The sequence below is a fragment of the Toxotes jaculatrix genome, chromosome 4, assembly GCF_017976425.1.
Source record: "Toxotes jaculatrix isolate fToxJac2 chromosome 4, fToxJac2.pri, whole genome shotgun sequence".
Taxonomy (NCBI): Eukaryota; Metazoa; Chordata; class Actinopteri; family Toxotidae; genus Toxotes; species Toxotes jaculatrix.
In genome coordinates this window covers 19,895,931-19,917,300 of record NC_054397.1, presented here as the reverse complement: position 1 = coordinate 19,917,300, position 21,370 = coordinate 19,895,931, and the positions used below count along the sequence as shown (strand labels likewise).

The 21,370-nt window shown below is 43.6% G+C and overlaps 3 protein-coding genes across 4 annotated transcripts; all 3 read left to right on the top strand.

Annotated features, from left to right (window-relative positions):
• Nucleotides 1–619: 619 nt before the first annotated feature.
• samd1b (sterile alpha motif domain containing 1b) lies at nt 620–8,305 on the top strand. The gene is made up of 7 exons (XM_041035177.1): nt 620–2,034; nt 3,294–3,558; nt 3,873–3,994; nt 5,974–6,022; nt 6,136–6,253; nt 7,531–7,645; nt 7,777–8,305. Exons 1-7 carry the CDS (start codon nt 835–837, stop codon nt 7,918–7,920), a joined length of 2,013 nt encoding a protein of 670 aa, XP_040891111.1. The 5' UTR covers nt 620–834; the 3' UTR covers nt 7,921–8,305.
• A 2,684-nt stretch (nt 8,306–10,989) lies between these two features.
• Nucleotides 10,990–17,677, top strand: zgc:136908. Of its 2 annotated transcripts, XM_041035174.1 has the most exons (18): nt 10,990–11,350; nt 11,727–11,838; nt 11,919–12,091; nt 12,252–12,394; nt 12,540–12,670; nt 13,229–13,360; nt 13,493–13,595; nt 13,790–13,923; nt 14,054–14,189; nt 14,272–14,384; nt 14,704–14,868; nt 14,989–15,111; nt 15,204–15,416; nt 15,600–15,778; nt 15,882–16,011; nt 16,282–16,440; nt 16,806–16,957; nt 17,078–17,677. In XM_041035174.1, exons 1-18 carry the CDS (start codon nt 11,328–11,330, stop codon nt 17,181–17,183), a joined length of 2,427 nt encoding a protein of 808 aa, XP_040891108.1. In that variant the 5' UTR covers nt 10,990–11,327; the 3' UTR covers nt 17,184–17,677. The 2 variants fall into 2 exon arrangements, with proteins under 2 accessions (XP_040891108.1, XP_040891109.1); XM_041035175.1 differs by lacking the exon at nt 10,990–11,350 and having other exon boundaries at nt 11,727–11,840.
• A 727-nt stretch (nt 17,678–18,404) lies between these two features.
• ndufb7 (NADH:ubiquinone oxidoreductase subunit B7) lies at nt 18,405–21,295 on the top strand. Its single transcript, XM_041036161.1, has 3 exons — nt 18,405–18,670; nt 19,738–19,906; nt 21,133–21,295. Exons 1-3 carry the CDS (start codon nt 18,559–18,561, stop codon nt 21,218–21,220), a joined length of 369 nt encoding a protein of 122 aa, XP_040892095.1. The 5' UTR covers nt 18,405–18,558; the 3' UTR covers nt 21,221–21,295.
• Nucleotides 21,296–21,370: the final 75 nt, after the last annotated feature.

The window sequence follows — 21,370 nt, the reverse complement described above, 5'->3', positions numbered from 1 at the left end:
GAGACCCCAATGATAAACCATGTTAACCCCCCCGCCACACACGCACACACACACACACACACACACACACACACACTCACACACACACACACACACACACACACATACTGCAAAGGGAAGCGTCTAAAGTCACGGGAACAGTGACATAAAACAAAAAAACACGAAGTGTAATATTTTGCAACATGAGTATCATTCCAATAAAGTTTTACTGGTAAAATTCTACTGAACTTGTGTTTGCTTCCTGGGTCTGCGCTGAGTTAGCGGTTCGGCGGCTTCAAGTTGGGGCAAAGTGAGAATAATAGACGATGAGACATTTGAAATGTTCTCGGGTGGTCGAGCGTTGTATCCCAGAGGTCAGACATCCATCACAACCGCCTGATGCGGAATGGAGCCGTCATCCACCCATCTGTTGGGTCTGTCTGTCTGATTCGCCATAACGCTCAGAAAAACACGACACTAACTGACAATACTCGCCGCCTGGACTGTGCGCTCGTCTTTCGTTCTTGACTGTTTTGCTAAAAAGCGAATATCATTAATTGCGGATCGACCGGATCGAGGCTGCGAACAAAGAACAAATCTCCGATGCGCTAAAAGCCAGCGAATTCCACCTTAAATGCCATTTGCGTCTGTGGTGGAAACCTAGGCGCCATCTTCGGTCTACCTTAAGCGCACAATGTGGCCAACGAACGCAAGCGTACCAGCCAGGCTTCCGTCCTCATTCTCCTGCCGGGGATCGCACTCTGGTTTCCCAGCTTTGACACAGCGTCACTTGTGAAACAACAGACGGGGAAAAGACGCACTCGGGCCAAACCCCATCGGCACCAGCTGGAGAAGATGTCCGAGCCCAATAAGTACCGAGAGTGGATCCTGGAAACAATCGACTCTCTCCGTTCGAGGAAAGCCCGTCCGGATCTGGAGAGGATTTGTCGAATGGTCCGGAGACGACACGGGTCAGACCCGGACCGAACCAGGACAGAACTGGAAAAACTGATTCAAGAGCAGACGGTGCTCAAAGTTAGCTACAAGGGGTCCATATCGTACCGAAACGCGGCGAAGGTGCAGAGGAAAAGCAGAAAGAAGAGTGAGTTTACGGCGGCTGGCAGCGGCAGCAGCAGCAGCAGCAGCAGCGCGGAGGCAGCGAGGGAGCGGACCAAACACGACCATCTGAACAACAACGGCGACAGTGCGCACAGCTTCACCGACCAGGAGGAGGGAGAGGAGGACTCTGAGCCCAGCCCAGATCCCCACACTCAAACATCAGCCAGCACCACTGGCAAGAAGCTCAAGCCTGCCTCCAGCCGAAGTAGCGGAAACGGGTGCCTCAGTTGTGGCGCAACAACGGGCTGCGCTGTCGGGAGCGGCTGTAAAGAGGAGAAAGCAAGTGCACCGAGAGACAAGGGATTAGGACAACAGGGAGTGGGGGGCAGCCCGTCGCCCGGTGTCGGCCACAGAACGAGCGCACACGACGCTGGTGATGGCAGCAGGACAACCACGAGCAAAACCGATTCAGTTCGCGGGGGGAAGGAGCCTGGTCTGTCCGGAGCTGACACCCAGAACAAAACTTGCTCTGGGAGCGTCAGCAGCCTCCCTCCACAACAGAAGCAGTCTGTGCCCCTCAAAGCCAAACTTCGAGTCGGAGGAGGGGGCACCAAAACAGCAGGGAACCACGCCAACTCCGACCTGGGCGACAGAGTGGTGGCTTCTGTTCGCAGCCTGTCCGAGAGGAGCCTCCGAGGGGGCTCCGCCGCCGCCGCCGCCGGCGCCACCACCAGAGGCCACATGAAGCCGCTCGGGCTGAAGGAGATTTTGGGCTATCTGAGCAGCCAGGAGCGGCTGTCGGAGGAGAAGCTGACCCGAGGCAAAGTCAAAGTGGTCATGGAGAGAGAGGTGGCGAGAGGCAGGCTGCGCAGGACCCGCTGCGGGAACATTACTCTTCCGCTGAGGGGGATGGTGGTGGAGGAGCCGATGCCGAAGAATGCGTCCGCTGACAGACTTGCGAAGAGCGCACTGCAGGACAAGCACGCTGTGAAAAAGGTGGGCAATGCTAACTTAATATTACCAACACGTCCTGGTGGTACAGAGCGCGCCGAACAGCGCTGGCTTGATGGCTCTCTGATAAATTAATGATCGCTGGTTAAAACCTCACACACACACACACACACACACTCACGGCACCGGGACGCGCTCGGCTTCCCTCGCCAAATGTATACATATTTATTTTTTTATATATTGTTTTCTTGTTAAACCTCGATGTTTTAAATGCAAAAGTGTTTGTGTTGATTTAGAAGATTCATTGTTGTTTCGCTTTGATCGGTTAATTGTCAGCGGGATGCGACCGTGCCCGTGTTGCGTTCGTCCTCTGAAGCCTCGGCAGATATATATATATGTGTGTGTGTGTGTGTGTGTGTGTGTGTGTGTGTGTGTGTGTGTGTGTGTGTGTGTGTGTGTGTGTGTGTGTGTACAGCTCGGCTTCCTGCACAAAAGGTGTGGGTTACATAGAGGAGCAGACGGCTCAGGAGCGGCTTCCCCCGGCTCTCGGGATGAGAGCGCGCACCATAAAGAGCGTCTCTGCATGGCGCGAGCACGAGCAGCCTCTTGTTCCGCTGTCACATCATTGTCTGCGGGTCAATAACATTTTGATTCCTCTCTCAGGAACTTTAGTTGTGCGGAACAGAGCGCCGGGTGTCTGGGGCCTGCCGCTCAGTAGGCGGTGTCTGTCTAAACTTGAGACGTGCCGCTGCCTCTCTCCCGTGCTCCACTGCTGTGTCGCGCAGGCCGGCGGAGGACTAATGCCAAGCCCGAACAGCCGAGCATCATGTTTGTTCATGCAGCTCACATTTCGTGTGTTTTGTGGCGCGATTATAACCCCGTAGTTTTGTCCCCCCCTCTCTTTCCCTCTCTTCTTGTCCCTATCCCCGCATCTTTCCCGTTTCGTGCCTCATTAAATCCTTTGTATCATTTCTGACAGCGCACTCTCCTCCCTCTCTTCTTTCCCTGTGGGTGCAGACTTGAGTTGGCTACAGTAGGCGGCTATCGTTATTTCTGCTATCTGTGTGTCTGTCCAAGTGGGAGGTGTTTTTGATCTGCACTTTCCGCCCCGAAAGGAGCGCAGCAGACCTAATATATGCCTCTCAAATCTCTACAACGAGCCAATCCCGAGCGGAGAACTTAGATCAAACTCAGGTGCTGCGCACTCATCGCCGAGGATGAAGGCAGTGCTCGATCTCCACTTAGCGGGGGGACATTTTCTTTTTCTTTTTTTTTTTTTCATAGAAGTTTATGTGTCATTGCAGCCGCCGCCCTCCCCCCCTGTCCAGGAGAATGAGCCAATGGAAGTAGGCAGCGAAGAAGAGGAACGGGAAGAGAATGAAGAAGAGGAGGAGGAGGAGGAGGAGGATGATCCCCGGAGTTCTGATGAGGAGGGAGGACCATCCCCGGTAGCCATGACAACCGAACCAGGGCTCATTGAGGAAACCACAGAAGATGCTGAGATCCAGACAGCATCAAAGCAGGAGAGCCCCCATCAGCAGCAGCAGCCGCAGCAACATGGTGGCAAAGGTTTGTGTGCATGGACGTGTGTGCTGAGCACAAAGTGAAACAAGTGGCTAATTAAAGACATGCTACTATTACACTATATTGTGAATATCAGCACTAATATCCTGAGTTCCACAAGCTATTGCTTCAACTATAAGTCGTCCTGGTTGTTTTTTTTCTGTTTTTTAAATTAGATGTTAACTTAAATATCTTTTATATTGATTTTAATAGAGGTTAGAGTAGGGTTCTGAATGGTTGTTTACCTTTTCTCTTGTCGTTCTTAAACTTATTCCCTTCTTCACCTTCTCCTCCTCTCTGTTCGGCTGCTGGTCTCCCAGGGACAGATTCCCTCGCCAGGACACCGTCCTCACCTGTTCAGGGAGCTTCACTGTCACAGTGTAACAGTGCACACTCGGAGGAGAGAGCTGTCCTCCCAGATCAGCTACATATGGCAGCACAAGTAAGTGCAAGCACCTGCATCTGTCCAGTTGGCTTCTATTTCCCATGCATTATCAAAACAAGTTAAATAAGTGCTCATTTTAAGCGTGCTACTGTTTGGAATTAATCCATGACAAATATAATTTTTTATAAATGAAGTTGTTAGTAACTGTATCTCACAAATCTTGAGGAGTAAAGGGAACAATATTCTCCCTTGAAAGGCAGTGAAGCAGAAATCTAAAACTTGAGTGTGTGTATTTGGTTATTGACCACCACTGTCCTTCAGTAACATTTAATATTTTGATCATGAGTAAAAAGTGGACCTGGGGAGATGTGTTCAATGTAAATGTCAGGATTTGTTTTGATTGGTTTTTCAATACGTCATTACATTCTCAGTCACTGTTTGATGCACACTGGTGTTATGGCTATAACCAGGGTCAGAGGGTTTAGTGCTGTCTCTGTGGTGAGAGCAAACAGGAGCAGAATAAATCTCACTCATCTACATTCTTTAAAACTGAATCAATAAGCACAGAACGGGTTGTGAATGTTTGAACTGCATTTCAGTGGGATGATCACAGAGGTCTTGATATACTACTTTCTCACACCAGCTTTCTGTCATATATTTACTTTTTCAGACAAAATGTGTGTGAGTGTATATTTCGTATCGATCCTGCACTGAGGAACATCACTTTTCATCAGTGACATTTTCATTCTCAAATGTCCATTTTGCTGCCATATTGCCAAATGTTAACTCACGACACGACATGATTCATCCTGCTTGCAGTTCATGAAACATTTTTTATGCTGTTCTGGACCCCTGACGACTTGTATGGTGCACACACTGATGCATTTTGCATCTCAGAGGCAGCGGCAACAGTTGCTGTTTGGAATAAACTGGAGAAGAATCAGTAGTTAGAACGAGCAGCGTTGTGTAGGTACAATGGCTCAACAGCCAGTGTGGCATGCCCCAAAATTCAAAATTTATCAGAAGAAAAAAAGGAAAAAGAGACGGTCTACAAACAAAACATTTTTTATGTCATTTTTATATACAAAAAGCATCTTTTATTATGTATTTAATTAATCTACATACAGTTTATGATTTATTATGGCGACATGCATCTGTGCTCTGTGAATTTTGTGAGTTATTCTTTCCTTTTTTGGCTCTACCTGTCTAACGTCCACCTACTCAGGGTTCATGCAGTTTGGTGAATGCATGTAATTCCATCATAGCCCAGTCAGAACAAGTGAAGACACCTGCATGAGTGTGTGGAGCCTTTAAACACAGTATAACTTACATGGAGCAATTACAGAGCTGAAGTTCTACCAACGACCAAGCAGTTACCATACATACTCAGAAAAGAGTTACAAGAGCCACATAAAAATACCATCTCCACAACACTCAAAGAAACTGGGTTTCTGTTTCACATTTGCTAAAACACACTGTGTGTGTATCTCTGAGGTTTAATTTGAATGTGTTTCCTGTCTTATAAAACAAAGAGCAAAATTTGAAAGTTGCATCGTCCATGTTTTTTTTTTTTCTGAAGCACTTCTTCCTTACATGCTGATGCACAGCTACATTTCTTAGCGTGTCACCACAAATCAACTGTTGAGCTGAATAGAGAGCAGCCAGTCACAGGACTGTGATACATTTCACAGAACAATGCACTGATTCAGTTAGTCTTTTTTTTTCCATTTAAAGGTGACTTATCCAGTTTTTGACCACTAGCAGCGCTATGGAGCAATATTTTTACGAGTGGGTCCCTGTTTTATTTGTATTGTGTACTCACACAAGTACGTGTATGTGTATATGTAGGTGTATAAGTAAGTAAAAGAACATGGCAGGTGGTCGTAATGTCTCGTTGCAGTTTTGTCATGAAGCCAGCTTCTCTTATCCTTCACTTTAGGTGGAGGTCATGTCCCAGTGACATTTTCAACACAATTTTACCTCCATCACTTGTAGTTTTCGGCTCCTTGACCCCCCTGTCTTCTCTCCACACACAGAATCAGCTGCAGAACGACAGAATCAACCACACCTCCTCAGGCTTTAACAGTGAGTTCAGCTTTGCTTACTATATCAAAATGCATGTGTATTTGTGCATGTTTGTCTTTGGCGGTTTGCAGCAATAACGTGGAATTACGCTGAACTTAATTTTTCCCCTGTAGACTTGGAGTGTAAGACAGAGGTCGGTGTGTCGTCCTGCCTGCTCACACCCACTGCTTCCCCGAGAGACTCTGGCCTGTCTGAAGAGCGAGGGATAAATGGAGGAGTTAGCAGTGGAGGGTGAGTACATCAGACATACTGGAGACAGCAAACAGATTTACAGGGCTGATAGAGCATCTGCTCCTCTCTTGCTTGGTTTTTTGGGTCTGCTACAAAGTCCTTTTTTTTTCACTTTACTGTAAACAAAGTCCAGCCTTTTTAGCACAGTGAGCCAGGAAACATGTCATGACGTAAGAAGGCACCTTTGTATTGTTTTTAATTTGAAGCAGATGCTCAGTGCTAGATAAGAAATCCCAAATATAAAACCCTAATTTTGTGGTTGGTGGAACATAGCAGAATGTTACAAATGCATAATCAAAATGTAGAACACTAGTTAACTGAAGGTGAATATGAGTTGGAAAATTATTTTTCACAAGAAACATTTCATTTGAATTCTTAATTTTACCACACTTGCAGTAATACTGCATCCAGCCTTGCAACAGCAGCCCACTCACTGCAGTCATGCAAGGTTTAGTAAGCACTGTTACATCTGCCTCAAGCTGTTTGACTGAGTTTATGACCCACAGACATCAGTAGATACTTGGCACTTTCCTCGGACATACTCTGCCTGGCCTATACTACAGACATATTAACTTCTTGTTTAAATGGGGGGCATTTTTAGACTGCAGTCTGGTCCTCAGCAAATAAAACACATGTTCAGTTTATATGAGATTTGGTGACCAACTGGTTTGTTTGTTCAGATCATTGTCCTTCTGTATTGTACATTTTTGGGGGGGGCTATGTATTAAAAGGACTATGAGTCCTACACTGTGCAGCCAATAAGGGTCTACCTTCAAAGTAAGTCTGAAAGTTGTCTCATAGTCACTGTCTAACTTTGACTTCAGTATGCTAAAGTACAGAAATACTGTGACCACACTATGGTCTGGTCCAGTGAGTTTAATTTCATCCCAATATCCAATAAATCATCATTGGATATTGATTGTTTTGCTCCATATCATGCAGTCATGCAGTCTGCAGCATTCAACATTAATCAGAATGTAATATCTGATACTCCTGTTTACAATGACACAGAGCAATCTCAAGTTCAAGGTTCAATTCATTCAACCGTAAAAACGTGGAAATCCCTGCGCTCCCATCCTAGTTAATCTGCAGCAATCAGCAAAACACTGAAAATGAATTCTCATGAAATAAAACCATAAATCATAACAACAAAAAAAACTACATTCCATCATAAAACTGCCAGCTCTGACATAACTGTACGAGTTTACTGTTTCAACATCTCCCGCAGGTTTTGTAGTGGGTGAACGGGCCAACTGTCCTCTTCCTCATGTTTCTAGGTTTATGAAGTCTGAGGGGGTCAGCGGGAGCCCGGTGGACTGGACAGTGGCTGATGTGGTCAGTTATTTCACAGCAGCAGGATTCCCGGAGCAGGCTGCTGCCTTCAAGACCCAGGTGAGTCTGTAATCTTCTTTAACATCCACAAGGGGGCACCACAGACAGGAATAATGGCTGTACTTTAACCTTTAACAGTTCAACCTTTAACCCACGTCTACCTACCCACGTTGCTTTGCTCTCTTCATTAGGAAATCGATGGCAAGTCTCTACTCCTCATGCAGCGTAACGATGTTTTGACTGGCCTGTCAATCAGGCTCGGCCCCGCCCTCAAGATCTATGAGCGTCATGTAAAGGTTCTGCAGAAAACACACTTTGAGGATGACGACTGCTAACAACACCCACACAAAATACACACAGACTGTTATGTTTGTATCTATATATAACTCAAGTAATCCTATAAAAATGCATGCATGATATACAGTACATTTTACTTTTCTTCTCATGTCAAACAGCACACACACACATACACACCTCTGTTTCCCTTCCTCCTGGCTCTCTACGACTGCTCTGGTCCATACATGACACACAGAAATGAGATTGGATTTCCTGGACAACAAGGATTTTCTACCAAACAGAGCACAAGTGTTGGAGGGAGAAAGCAGATTCATACATTTTTAAGATGCAAAGGTTCCAAACAGTCATGCAATTGCTCTCTTTTTTAAAAAAATTTACAATGATCAAGCACTTTGCAAATTCTTGATTAAACTGTGCAAGATGGTTTGTCTTTAAACTGTTATTTCATGCTGACCTTTATGCACATTTTGAAAGAGGTCCTGGTTATTCTGTGTGGACGTAAATTTTGCTTTGTGTTTCTTTGGGGCTGGGATGCAAGGGTTTCTTGCTGTGGGTGTGTGTTTGTTGATACACACAGAGACAGAGCATGTTGGACTGAACAGCAACACATTAGAAGTTGACCAGATTTAATACATTCCCAGAACCTAGTGGATGGTTGAGATTGTGTTTAATTGCTGCTGACCCATCACAGTAGTCCTATATGTCAAGATAAAACCTGGTGCAGGGTTCACTGCCTTTTACGAATGATTGTTGGCCAAAGCAATAAGCTGAGAATTCCCCCTCTATGTCTGAGAGGTAGTTGGACTTTGTCAGCTCGTTGATCAGCAGGTGGTTGATTTTGTGGAGCTGAATATCTCAGATGAAAATCAACGACATAAACATGCTCATGACGTTTGTAAAGCCAGCCGTGATCTACTCTGGCCTATGCATCACCACATCAGGGTCCGGTTTCACAAAGACAGACTTTGACTGTGGCTTCGAATTAATTTGCTATGAATTGTGGGTAAATTACAACATGTTTTTTTTTTGTTTTGTTTTGTTTTGTTTGTTTGTTTGTTTGTTTTTTCAAAGTAAAGCAGATGGCTGTTCACTCCAGCAGAAAACGTTTGCTTTCTGGAGGAAAGGTTTACAAGAAGATTTTACTGGGAAAATTAAGCAAAGAGCTTTACAATACAAGAACCTCCATTAAAATAAAATGTCAGTGCAGGGCAGACCTGTGGCAGTACTTCTGCTAACTCATCAGTCAGGATCAGGATGGGGTTGCACCAGCTCTTCATAAATCCATCACTAAGTTTGAACTTAAAGTCCATCTTAAATGCAAACAGGAAGTCACTGGAGGATCATAAGCTACCATAACTGGTAACAATGACAATTGTAGAGATGTAAAACACATAGGTTTCTCTGTAGACATGGAGAAATGTATTTTAGAGGAACTAGTATTCAAAGAGTTTAGAATGAGGGGGAAGTAACTGTTCTATACTGACATTATTCATTTATGTAAAAAGCATTTCACAATTTGAGATATGTTGTGTTACATTTGTGAGAGGTCATGCCAATCTTCGAGATTTACCTTGAGCACTAATGAATTTTCAGGTCAGATATGTCGACCGTATTTCACATTATCTCTTACTCTTCACTGTAAAAGAGTCATATTTAGCAAGCTAACGTTAGCTTTGTCTGTTGCCTCAGTTAGCTACACAACAGCTATATCTGGCAGTTAGTGAATGTAAATAGTAATAGCTAATCTCTACGTAGGAAGTACTTCTAAGGGTGCACCCAGTATTATACTAATCTAAGAGAAATATCAACTTGGCTCTAATGCCACAGACCAGTCTAAAATATCTTTGTGAAACCGGCTCCAGAGTGGACCACAGAAATGTTGACCAAACACACCAGCTAACTGAATTTAAATCTGCAGAACAATCAACTCAACCAAGTGAATATGTAAATATATTGAAACGTGCTCCATTTAATACATTAGCCATTTGTAAATTATTGGAATAACTTTATCTAACTGAAAGATGTTAACGCAGGGTAAAGCTGAGTCAATCAATCAACTAATCTCATACCACCAGCATTTTTTAACTGTTTTTACTGGTCATACCTTAGAAACAAAATGCTGTCAAACTGACTCACAACTCATTCCCACCTGCACTGTAACATCCTACATTCCAGGTTTTTGCATCGCAAATATAACTTTTTTCTTTTTTTGTTTTTGTTTTTTGTTATGTTTGTATTTCTGCTTTCAGCACATTGGTTTCATATTGTGAACGGGTTCAGTCCATTCTCCACACACTGATGTTTAAATCAAGATTTCTTTGTGCATTCAGACCTCCTCTACCTCTCTCCCCTCATACTATCCCTTTATTTCAACTGTCTTTTGAAGAATATATTTTCAGTTTGGTGGAGGGTGTATGTTACGGGGTTTGCTGCCACTGTTAACATCACGTCATTCTTATTTGTTAAAATCTGGAGAGGACAGCTGCAGTTGATTCTTACAGGGAGATGTACAGTATGCCCTTGTTGCTTGTCTCCTGTTATTTGTTAAAAGACGATTTTAGTAATAAAAGATGAAATTAAAACACCACAACATGTGAATGCTCTGTTGTTATAGTTCTTGTTTGTGTGTTGTGAAAGTGTACACCATACCTGTGCATGTTTGTGCTCATGTGAGGGCTGTATGTTGTGTGTCTGTGTGTAGCAGACATAAATGTGCATATTTATAGTGTGTGTGTGTGTGTGAATGTGTGGGAGAGAATCCACCAACGGTTTAGAGCAGCTGGGTCACAGCAGCAGCTCCCTTCAGTCACAATGAAAAGGAGAGGAAAAAGGACAGACCATGCAAGGACTCACTGAGGAAATGAGACAGTCTATAGGTCTGTTTTTTGGGGGAAATAGGCTGCATGCAGCATTTATTTTGTTCCATAAATATTTCACATTAAGTCGGGAAGTGTTCTCCAAGACCAGCTAGGTACTTGTGCTTGCACTTGCTGTTTTGAAGCAGGGGGAGGAGGAAATATCATGCTATATCCGTCCTGGGAATCTCTCCAAGGTAAGTGTTTGGGATCTCTGCGTGTGTGTGAGTATGAAAGTGTGTGCGTGCACATGATGGGGTTACAGATAAGACAGGGAAACATATTAATACCTCCACCGGTAAACAGACAAGCTGCAGCTCCCACAAACATGGTGGTTCACGGCAACAAAGGAAAAAGAAAGCACTGAGACTCTCTGCTGGGAACGTCTGTGCCTCAGGAACACCAAAACCACACAAGGGCAGATCAGATCAGGCTGAACCTGAAACCTTTGGCACTGATCAGAACAGAAAGCAGACCAAACAAGATCAGCTCCCAATTATACCACAGTAAACAACTGAAGAGGGCAGTAAGGGAGCGAACGCTTAAAAACTGAAGATATCTGAAATCAGACGAGACAAAGGACAGCAGTCATGCCAGGCTCAGGAGGAGCAGAGTGAGTGAAACAGCTGCATATGTACAGTATGTGTGTGTGTGGGGGGTTACTCATGCATATTTGAACATGTTTTGTTATTAGACAGTACTGACGTGTTCTCCTGTACATGTTTATGACATGAAACTGGTGTTACCAATTAGCTGCATGTGCAATTATTAGATATTATGAAAAATAATAATTGGAAACTTTTTTTAAACATTAAACTCAAAACTATTCATCAGTTAATAAAAAACTCTGACTTATCCACAGACCCATGTAGTTGCTACATGCAGAGTCAGAGTCTAAATACAGCTCAGTGTCACATGGGGGAAATTAGAGCTATGAGGGCAGAGCTTGCATGTGAGGGGGGGTTCATAATGTGCCTCTTGTTTGACAGCCCAAAGGGGGAAGATTTCTCCACGGCCATCCTGAAGCAGAAACACAGACCAAACAGGCTCATTGTGGATGAAGTTCTCAGTGAAGACAGCAGCATTGTCAACCTGTCACAGGTGTGTGTGAAGTGTACATGCACACCAAAGGCATGTATGTATTTGTTCTTAGACTTTGTGTGTGTGTGTGTTTCCACCAGAATAAGACGGAGGAGCTGAAGCTCTTCAGGGGGGACACAGTGGTGCTGAGAGGGCGGAAACAGCGCCAGACGGTGTGTATCGTCCTGACTGATGACACTTGTGCAGATGAAAGGATCCGGATGAATCGTGTGACCCGCAGCAACCTGCGCGTCCGGCTTGGTGATGTCATCAGGTAGCTCTCATACCTGATTTAGACACGGGGTTTGAGAACACTGTTTGAAATTGTTAGGAATAATCCATGGGTACCTGCTGATGTGTGTGTGTGTGTGTGTGTGTGTGTGTGTGTGTGTGTGTGTGTGTGTGTGTGTGTGTGTGTGTGTGTGTTATCACAGTATCCATGCCTGCCCTGATATCAAGTATGGAAAAAAGATCCATGTTCTCCCCATAGATGATACCATTGAAGGCCTGACTGGGAACCTCTTTGAGGTTTTCCTCAAACCGTACTTTCTGGAGGCTTACCGGCCCATACACAAAGGTACCACGGCACCTCTGCTGCTGATTGTTCTTCTACTGAAGAGCTCTGTTCATAGCACAACATCCAAATCATCACAGCAACAAACAGCACCCTGAACACATTCAAAATGCTCCTGTATGTAGTTATTTGTCATCTGTGCTGTCAGGTGACATCTTCCTGGTCAGGGGGAGCATGCGGGCGGTGGAGTTCAAGGTGGTGGAGACAGACCCCAGCCCTCACTGCATCGTTGCCCCAGACACTGTCATATACTGTGAGGGAGAACCAATTAAAAGAGAGGTCTGTGAGAGATTTATGAGCCTCTGGCTTGTGTAAGTTACATTTGTTTATTTTGTAACTGAAACACAGTTTGTTTGCAGACTTAACATGACTCGGGTTATGTCCAACAACAACTTTGTAAGTTTTTGAAAAAGTCTGTGGAAAAATGAACACTGTTATTCCCTTTTTATGCGACTGCACCAGCAGCAGCAACAGTTCTATTCTCATGAACTCAATATCTCAGGAACGCCTTGAGGAAATTTTGTCAAATTTGGCACAAATGTTCACTTGGACTCAAGGATGAACTGTTTCGAATTTGGTGGCCAAAGGTCAAAGGTCACTGTGAGCTCACAAAACATGTTTTTGGCCACAACTCAACGCACTAATTTTGACAAAATAAGCTTAAGCCCGCCTTTACAATACAACAAGAATGCTGCAAAAACTCTATCAAAGTATCAAGTCCCATTTAGGTGATTTCATGTAGCCGGCCTTTGTTAGCATAAGGAACCTGTAGACATCACATTAATGACAGAGGACAGAGTCCACCACATCTGAGTGTTACACTCTGACATGTGACAGGACGAGGAGGAGAGCCTAAATGACATCGGCTATGACGACATCGGAGGCTGTCGAAAGCAGCTGGCCCAGATCAAAGAGATGGTGGAACTTCCTCTCAGGCACCCGGCTCTTTTTAAGGCTATAGGAGTTAAGGTGTCATACACACAGACACACACTCACCCACATAAACCCTGACCCCATCCACCCATAAACCTTTCCATTCTAACATTAGACATTTCTCTTTTCATGACTTAACGTGTTTGTGTGTCCCTCCCCCTCTGTCAGCCCCCCAGAGGAATCCTGCTGTACGGTCCGGCAGGCACAGGGAAGACCCTCGTGGCCCGAGCTGTCGCCAACGAAACTGGTGCCTTCTTCTTCCTCATCAATGGTGAGGCTTTCTTCACAGTGACACAGTGAGACATTTTGTACAAAGGATAGAGAAATGATCTGATTCTGCTCTTTCCAACTGAAAACATAACTAGGATCAGATAGGAACTTTGTATTTTACTCACTGCTTTTCCTCTTAATGGCTGTGTGTAGGAGAAAGTTTGTCTCACCTGCTGTGCATTATTCTGTCACAAGGTCCTGAGATCATGAGTAAACTGGCCGGAGAGTCAGAGAGCAACCTGAGAAAGGCGTTTGAGGAAGCGGAGAAAAATGCTCCAGCAATCATCTTCATTGATGAGTTGGATGCCATCGCTCCCAAGAGAGAGAAGGTAAACTTCACGGGACAAGTTCAGAAGCTTTTTTCTGCTGTATCAGATCAGTGTATGTGCAGCTTGTTATGCTTGTTTCAACTCCCTGAATGCAGGCAATTAAATAAAAGGTGTTTCTGTGTGTGCATAGACCCATGGTGAAGTGGAGAGGCGCATAGTGTCCCAGCTCCTGACCCTGATGGACGGCCTGAAGCAAAGAGCTCACGTGGTTGTTATGGCAGCAACAAATAGACCTAACAGCGTGGATCCTGCTCTGAGACGCTTTGGTCAGGACAGACACAGCTACACACACACACAAACATATACGCACAAACACACATTTACAAATATGGCGATATCTCTCTCCAGGCAGGTTTGACCGGGAAATTGACATTGGAATCCCAGATTCGACCGGCAGGCTGGAGATCCTGCAGATCCACACCAAAAACATGAAACTGGCTGATGACGTCGACCTGGAGAGGGTGAGAAAATGCAGCAGCCCACACATTAAAAATATACTGATTAACTTATAGGGAAATTAAAGCTGAAATACGTAGTGGGTTTACAACTAAACTATTTTCATTCAGAGTCATTACTTTATGTAACAGCACATTTCCATCAACAGCATTGCCATCTAATTTTGCCAGAATCTGATTTCTGTGTTATTGCTGAAAAACGGGATGTAAACTAAGATGTTACACTCAGCAAATTCACCACCTTCTGACTGACATTGATCTTAATATGGACGGGTGCCATTTCTTCATTAATATTAATGCTCCTGGGTTATTCAACATATTTCAGATCGCCACAGAAACCCACGGCCACGTAGGCGCTGACCTGGCTGCTCTGTGCTCAGAAGCTGCTCTGCAAGCCATCCGCAAGAAGATGACCCTCATAGACCTGGAGGACGAATCCATTGACGCTGACCTGCTCAACTCACTGGCTGTTACCATGGATGACTTCCAAGTACACAAACACATACTGAACTGTGGCTCTTGCAGATGTTGCCAGACATGAATGTTTGTTAATGAATGAATGAGTGACAAGTGATGCATCTTCTTTCCCTCACACGTTTCCCTCCATCAGTGGGCGCTGAGTCAGAGTAACCCATCAGCTCTGAGAGAGACTATTGCAGAGGTGCCTCAGGTCAACTGGGAGGACATCGGAGGACTGGACGAGGTCAAGAGAGAGCTACAAGAGCTCGTTCAGGTGGAAAAAACACTCACGCGCTCGTACTAGCAGACACCAAACATACCAACAAACACCAGTCCAGACAACAATCCTCATCTTGTTCTTCTCAGTACCCCGTCGAGTATCCGGACAAGTTCCTGAAGTTTGGGATGACCCCATCTCGTGGAGTGTTGTTCTACGGCCCTCCAGGCTGTGGCAAAACCCTTCTGGCTAAGGCCATTGCCAATGAGTGCCAGGCAAACTTTGTCTCCATTAAAGGACCTGAGATGCTTACCATGTGGTTTGGAGAATCAGAGGCCAATGTCAGAGACGTCTTTGACAAGGTGAGAGCAGAATAGAAAGAAGAAAGACTGAAAAAAATTACTGAAAATAATAATAATGGGGGAAATGCCCTCTGTATTTTGAGTCAAAGCTATCTGCAGATCAGTGTATTTGGTTACCTCTGAAGCCCCTGTGTTTCCCACTGAAATCTTTCTGACTTCTTGGCCTCTTCTCTCTGCCTACAGGCCAGACAGGCAGCCCCCTGCATCTTGTTTTTTGATGAGTTAGACTCCATTGCCAAATCCAGAGGAGGCAGTGGTGGGGACGCAGGTGGGGCAGCTGACAGAGTCATCAACCAGATACTCACGGAGATGGATGGCATGTCCGACAAAAAGAATGTTTTCATCATTGGTGCCACGAACAGGTGCTCGAGTGGGAATATTATTTTATTATTTTGATGATGGTGATGTCTGCATTTTTACCAATTTACTTATTTCTCATTTTCTTTACTCCTCTTGTCACACCAGACCTGACATCATAGACCCAGCCATCCTGCGGCCAGGCCGTTTGGACCAGCTCATCTACATCCCGCTCCCAGACAAACCATCTCGCACTGCCATCCTAAATGCCAACCTACGCAAGTCTCCTGTCGCACGAGTTAGTTATACATACATAGAAAAACAAATTTCTTTGCAAAGTAGCTTCCTCATTTACACAAGAGTAATTAGCAGAAATAGTAACTTTAGCTGTTCTCTGAGAACAGCGCTTTACAGTGCATGCCTAAAATGACTCTTATTTTACTGGAACTGGAGATCACACACATACACAAAGAATATCACCAGATAATGTGAATCCAAAGAATTTTTACAACACCTTAGCTTCTGTCTCCCTCTTTCATTTTGCGCCTCTTTTATGTCCTTCCCATAGGACGTGGACTTGGGGTACCTGTCAGAGATCACAGAGGGTTTCTCCGGAGCTGACCTGACAGAGATCTGTCAGCGGGCTTGTAAGCTGGCCATCCGTGAGGCCATTGAGGCCGAGATCAAGGCTGAGCGTCAAAGGCAGAACAGACCCGGCATCCCCATGGTCAGACAGGCCCCTAATGTTGCTATATTATACTGTATTAAACAAAGCATTGCTAATTGGGTCTATCTGACATTAATGCACACACACACTCCACTCCTCAAAGCAGTGCCAGGCTGTGTGTGCTCGGTACCTAAAGAGAATGTGGAAGATAAAAAGTTCCCTAAAGGGCGGCTGTATGTTTTGTAACTTTCAGCCTTTGGACCGGGAACACACACACACACACACACACACACACACACACACACACACACACACACACACACACACACACACACACACACACACACACACACACACACACACACACACACACACAGAGTACTGTTTCCATATGTTATCCTCATAATGTTTCTCTCTGTGTGCAGGATGAGGACTTTGATCCAGTCCCTGAGATCAGAAAGGACCACTTTGAAGAGGCGATGCGATTTGCCCGTCGCTCTGTCAGTGACAATGACATCCGCAAATATGAGATGTTTGCTCAAACTCTGCAGCAGAGCCGAGGATTTGGCAACTTCAGGTACACACATATATATAAAGGTCCAATACTTATGTATCATGTCACAGCAGAGTTGATCTTGTTTTAATTGTACTCCATCACATTGTAATCCATCACAAACAAATGTTTCTCCACCTATAGGTTCCCTTCTGCCACTGGTACCCGGTCTGGAGGTCAGGGGTCAGGCTCTGGGTCAGGGAGGCCAAATATGTACAGAGATGAAGGTGATGATGATCTTTATCAGTGACAAAAACTCATCACACAGCTGCACAGTGTTTTCCTCTCTCACTAATGTGCCTGGCTTCCTTGAAGGGAGGGAAAGAGTTGAATAAAAGAGGAACTGGAAATGGAAAGAAAGAAAAAAGAGGAACAGGGCTGCACAATAATAAGTAATCTTTTTAAAATGAATTACTTGAAAAAAAAAACATGGGTAATAACATGAATCAAATAAGAAATCAAATGAAAAACGTCAGCCTATAAATTATGTTATATTATTGAGAATTTTCAATGTAAAAACCACTACATTTGACACTGGCACTGAGATATAACAATAAATACATCAGCTATAACAACATCAAAGCTTTGGGTTACCACTCATCATAATCTGTTTGCACGATGAAAATTATGTAATTTGTGTGTATGTGTGAGTTTGGAATGTGATAAATAAATTTATTTGTATACCTTTTTCATCACTCTTATGAGGGTTATCTTGGAACATATGGAATAAATGTGGCGTGTGTGTGTGTGTGTTTTGGTTGTTTGTTTGTTTGTTTGTTTTTAATCTGAAATGATACTGAGGGAGACATGATGGTTTCCATTTTGCTGCTTCAGTTTCACGGTTGTACCCTGAAACTGAAGCAGCAAAATGAGGGATCACTGGCACACTGTCACTACTGCCATGAAAAATGCCTGTTTGGTAAATGTGAACATGCATCATATACACATAGGAATATGCATCATGTACACACAATATAAACTGAAATAATTAAGCTGTTAAGGCTAAATTTGACACATGGCTTGTCTATATCACAAAACATAAGACTGATCTACATGAAAAGGTCAGTTCATGCAAGTTACACAAGATATTTTCCCGGTCCAAAGGCTAAACAAGATTGTACACAAGATATTTTCCCATATAACCCTTTTGGTCCCTGTGGATATGCCTGGGGTTTTTCATTATCTAACACACAGTGGATCTGATGCCTTTTGGGTCCCTTACAGTCTAGAACCACTGATACAGTTGTCCTCTTGGTAATACTGCTTATCTTCAAAACAACTATGGAGCTAAACTTTGATGTTTCTATGATTTACACCTTTAAAGTTTATAACTGAGTGGAGTGGGTAATTTTGTCATTGACGTTATTATTAAACACTGAGTTAGTTGAAACGACACCAGCCATCTGAGAACGGAACCTTTGTTATTTATCCAGAGGGGAGCTGTTTCTCAGAGACACTGCTCGGCTGTTTATTTCCGACGACAGGCGGAAGTGTAAGCAGGGGGCTTGTGGAGGTGACCGAATGGCAGATAGCAGAAATATTCTGACAATATTAGATTAACGCGCAGCAGCAGCAAACTGAACAAATTAATTTCAGGTAACCGTGTATAAACATCGTCGGTGCCAATGGGAGCTCACCTGGTCAGACGGTATGTCACCGAGACGGACACCGAGCCGGACCCTGCGAAGAAGTTTGAGTTCGACCCGCAATTCGGCTTCGGAGAGCGGAAAGAGAGAGGTCTGTCAACAGCGTCCAGCTCAGAGCTAGTTCTGCCTGCACCCTACAATGTGTTTATTGCAACCTGGCCTGTAGTTAATGGCCTTATTAGCTATGCTAGTTTGACTCTTTTTAACGTTAGCCGAGCTAGCCTGATGCTAATTAGCAGCTAACTGGCGTTAGAGCGGAGCTGCTGTTAGCCTGTGGCCAGCCTGCTCTGTTTAACTTTAGCTGCTTATTTCAAATATTGGCTCCGACAGTCTTAGAAATGCTAAATATTCGTAAGTAGCATCGACATGACAACGTTGTTGGCTCGAAGTTCAGGTGCCATTTATCTTTATTTTTACAGCAATCCTCCAAGGCATGGCGTGTCTCTATAACAAGATATATGTTTGCTTGTTTTTCACAAATCATAAGCTAATCATTGTGTTTTAATGTAAAAATGTTAACCTTGCATTTCCAGCTATTTCAAGGGACATTTAGGGTGATATTTGTCCTGCCAGAGAATATCGGGTTGAATTGAAAGATGTATTTCTGCAGTATATTTATGCACTGCACAAATGCATTGTGCAGTGTAAAAGGTAAAATCCACTCTAAAATGTAATTAACGTTATTTCGTTAATGCTCCAGAGACATTAAAGAGGCAGTTTTAATTTGTAATTATAATACAATCATACTTAAAATCTGAGCAGCAAAGAGGGATTGCGATATTGTCTGGAGACAAGGCAGTGGACTGAGTAATGGATAACTAAACTACTCAGACATTTTTACACAAGCCATTATGATTTCATTGGAATCTGCTCATGTTCTGATTCATTACTGTAAAGCCTCAAATAAATGCTGGTTTGGATTAATATCTCAAGCAAAAATATCTATAGAGTCAAAAAGTCAGTGTTTGAGGATCCTCTTCAAAATGTGTCCCTTTCAAATCAAAGAATGCACCATTTACAACTTAGCTTGATTATGCTGAATAGAAAGGGCTTTGAGACACTGTTTTCTGCCAGTTTTTAAGACTTATGACCATCCATAATGTCACATCAGGTATTTGTACAATGAAAGATGACTGAAAATGTGTATCTGTTTGCCAGAGATGATAGCGAGCCAGGAGCAGATGAACTTGGCACAGCTGCCCTTGGAGCAGAGGGACTTCTGTGCCAATTATCTCTTAAAACTCATGAAGTGCAAGAGGGATAATTGGCCCAACTTCCTGGCCTGCAAGCACGAGAGACACGACTGGGACTACTGTGAACACCAGGAGTAAGTGTAATTTTATTTTTCGATTAAACAAAAAAAAAAGTTGAAATGAAATCTGCTGGTCAAAAGAAAACGTCCTCAGTATAATTCAATTGGCTGACATTCTCTCAGTGGTATAAATTTAGTATATGTCCACAAGTTTGACAGCAGTCTCTTACCACAAGGTTTACTTAGTAGAAGTTCAGGAGCTTTGTATCACATCACACACTTGGTCCCAGCAGATGAAGGTTACCTAGTTGTCATGGATTTGGAGAAATTGGATTTTTTTTATGTTTGAGTACTTTGAATCTTCACGATCTCTGTCTCTTTAGGACTGTGAAAACTTAGTAAAAATGATTTTGTGGAAATAGGGGTCAATAAAAAAAACTTAAAGAAACCTGGATTTTTTTTACACCAGAAGTGACATTTCTAAAAACTAGGGATGTACCGAATAGTCGGCCACTGAAAATTTTCGGCCGAAAATGGCCCAAAAGTGCATTTTCGGTTTCCGGCCGAAAGACTTTTATCACCGAAACAACACGGCCGAAACAGGATGTTGTGATGACGCAAGCGAAAACCGCGGCGCATCTGCAAAGAATTTCTCCACGTCGGGTTTAATTTATCACCTGAAATCCAAACATCTCGACCGCTGTGCTGAATATGAGAGGAATGCAGCGCAGAAAAGGAAAATCCCTCCGAGCATGCCCACTCCGTCTGTGGCGGACGTTTGAAAAGGCAAGGAAGTTTAAAACTTAAAGCGCTGCAATTTTTGGTGCATTTGTTGTTGTTAAAGGCCTACGGTTAACATATGGGCTATGGCAATCTTTGTTTTGATACACTATTATATTGTAGGCCTACAGCCAAAAATTTAAAATGCACTTGACTTATATTCACTTTGTGTTTTTATGAGAGAAGATATTTAATTGTACAATCTTGTTTAAATTGATTTATTCTTTGAAACATTCATATTAATTAATGTAATCGCACAGTCATAGCCATAAATGCAATGGTACTAATAATTGGCATAATAATTTCTTTCGGGTTTTCAGTTTCGGCCAAGAATATTCATTTCGGTGCATCCCTACTAAAAACATTGTAGTTAAAAGATTAAATCACCAGTAACTTGTAACAGCACAAAATATTCGAGATTCGTAATATCCTGCTTATTAAGTTTGATCAAATGTATGGAAATTTGATGATACTCTTCCTCCTTGTCATTGACCATGTGTCCTGTGTTTTTCTTCCTCCAGCTATGTGATGCGTATGAAGGAGTACGAGAGAGAGAGGAGGCTCCAGCTGAGGAAGAAGAGAATCGAGGCCAAGGCTGAAGCTGCATAATCAGTACATCCTCTAATTCTTCTTCTTTGTATATATGAGCTGCTGTTCACAATAAACAATACTGTTTAATCTCCACCATCTTTAGTCTTAATGCGGACAAAACATCCAATGATGTGACATCAGTTTTTCTGATCTTCACATCTCTGAAAG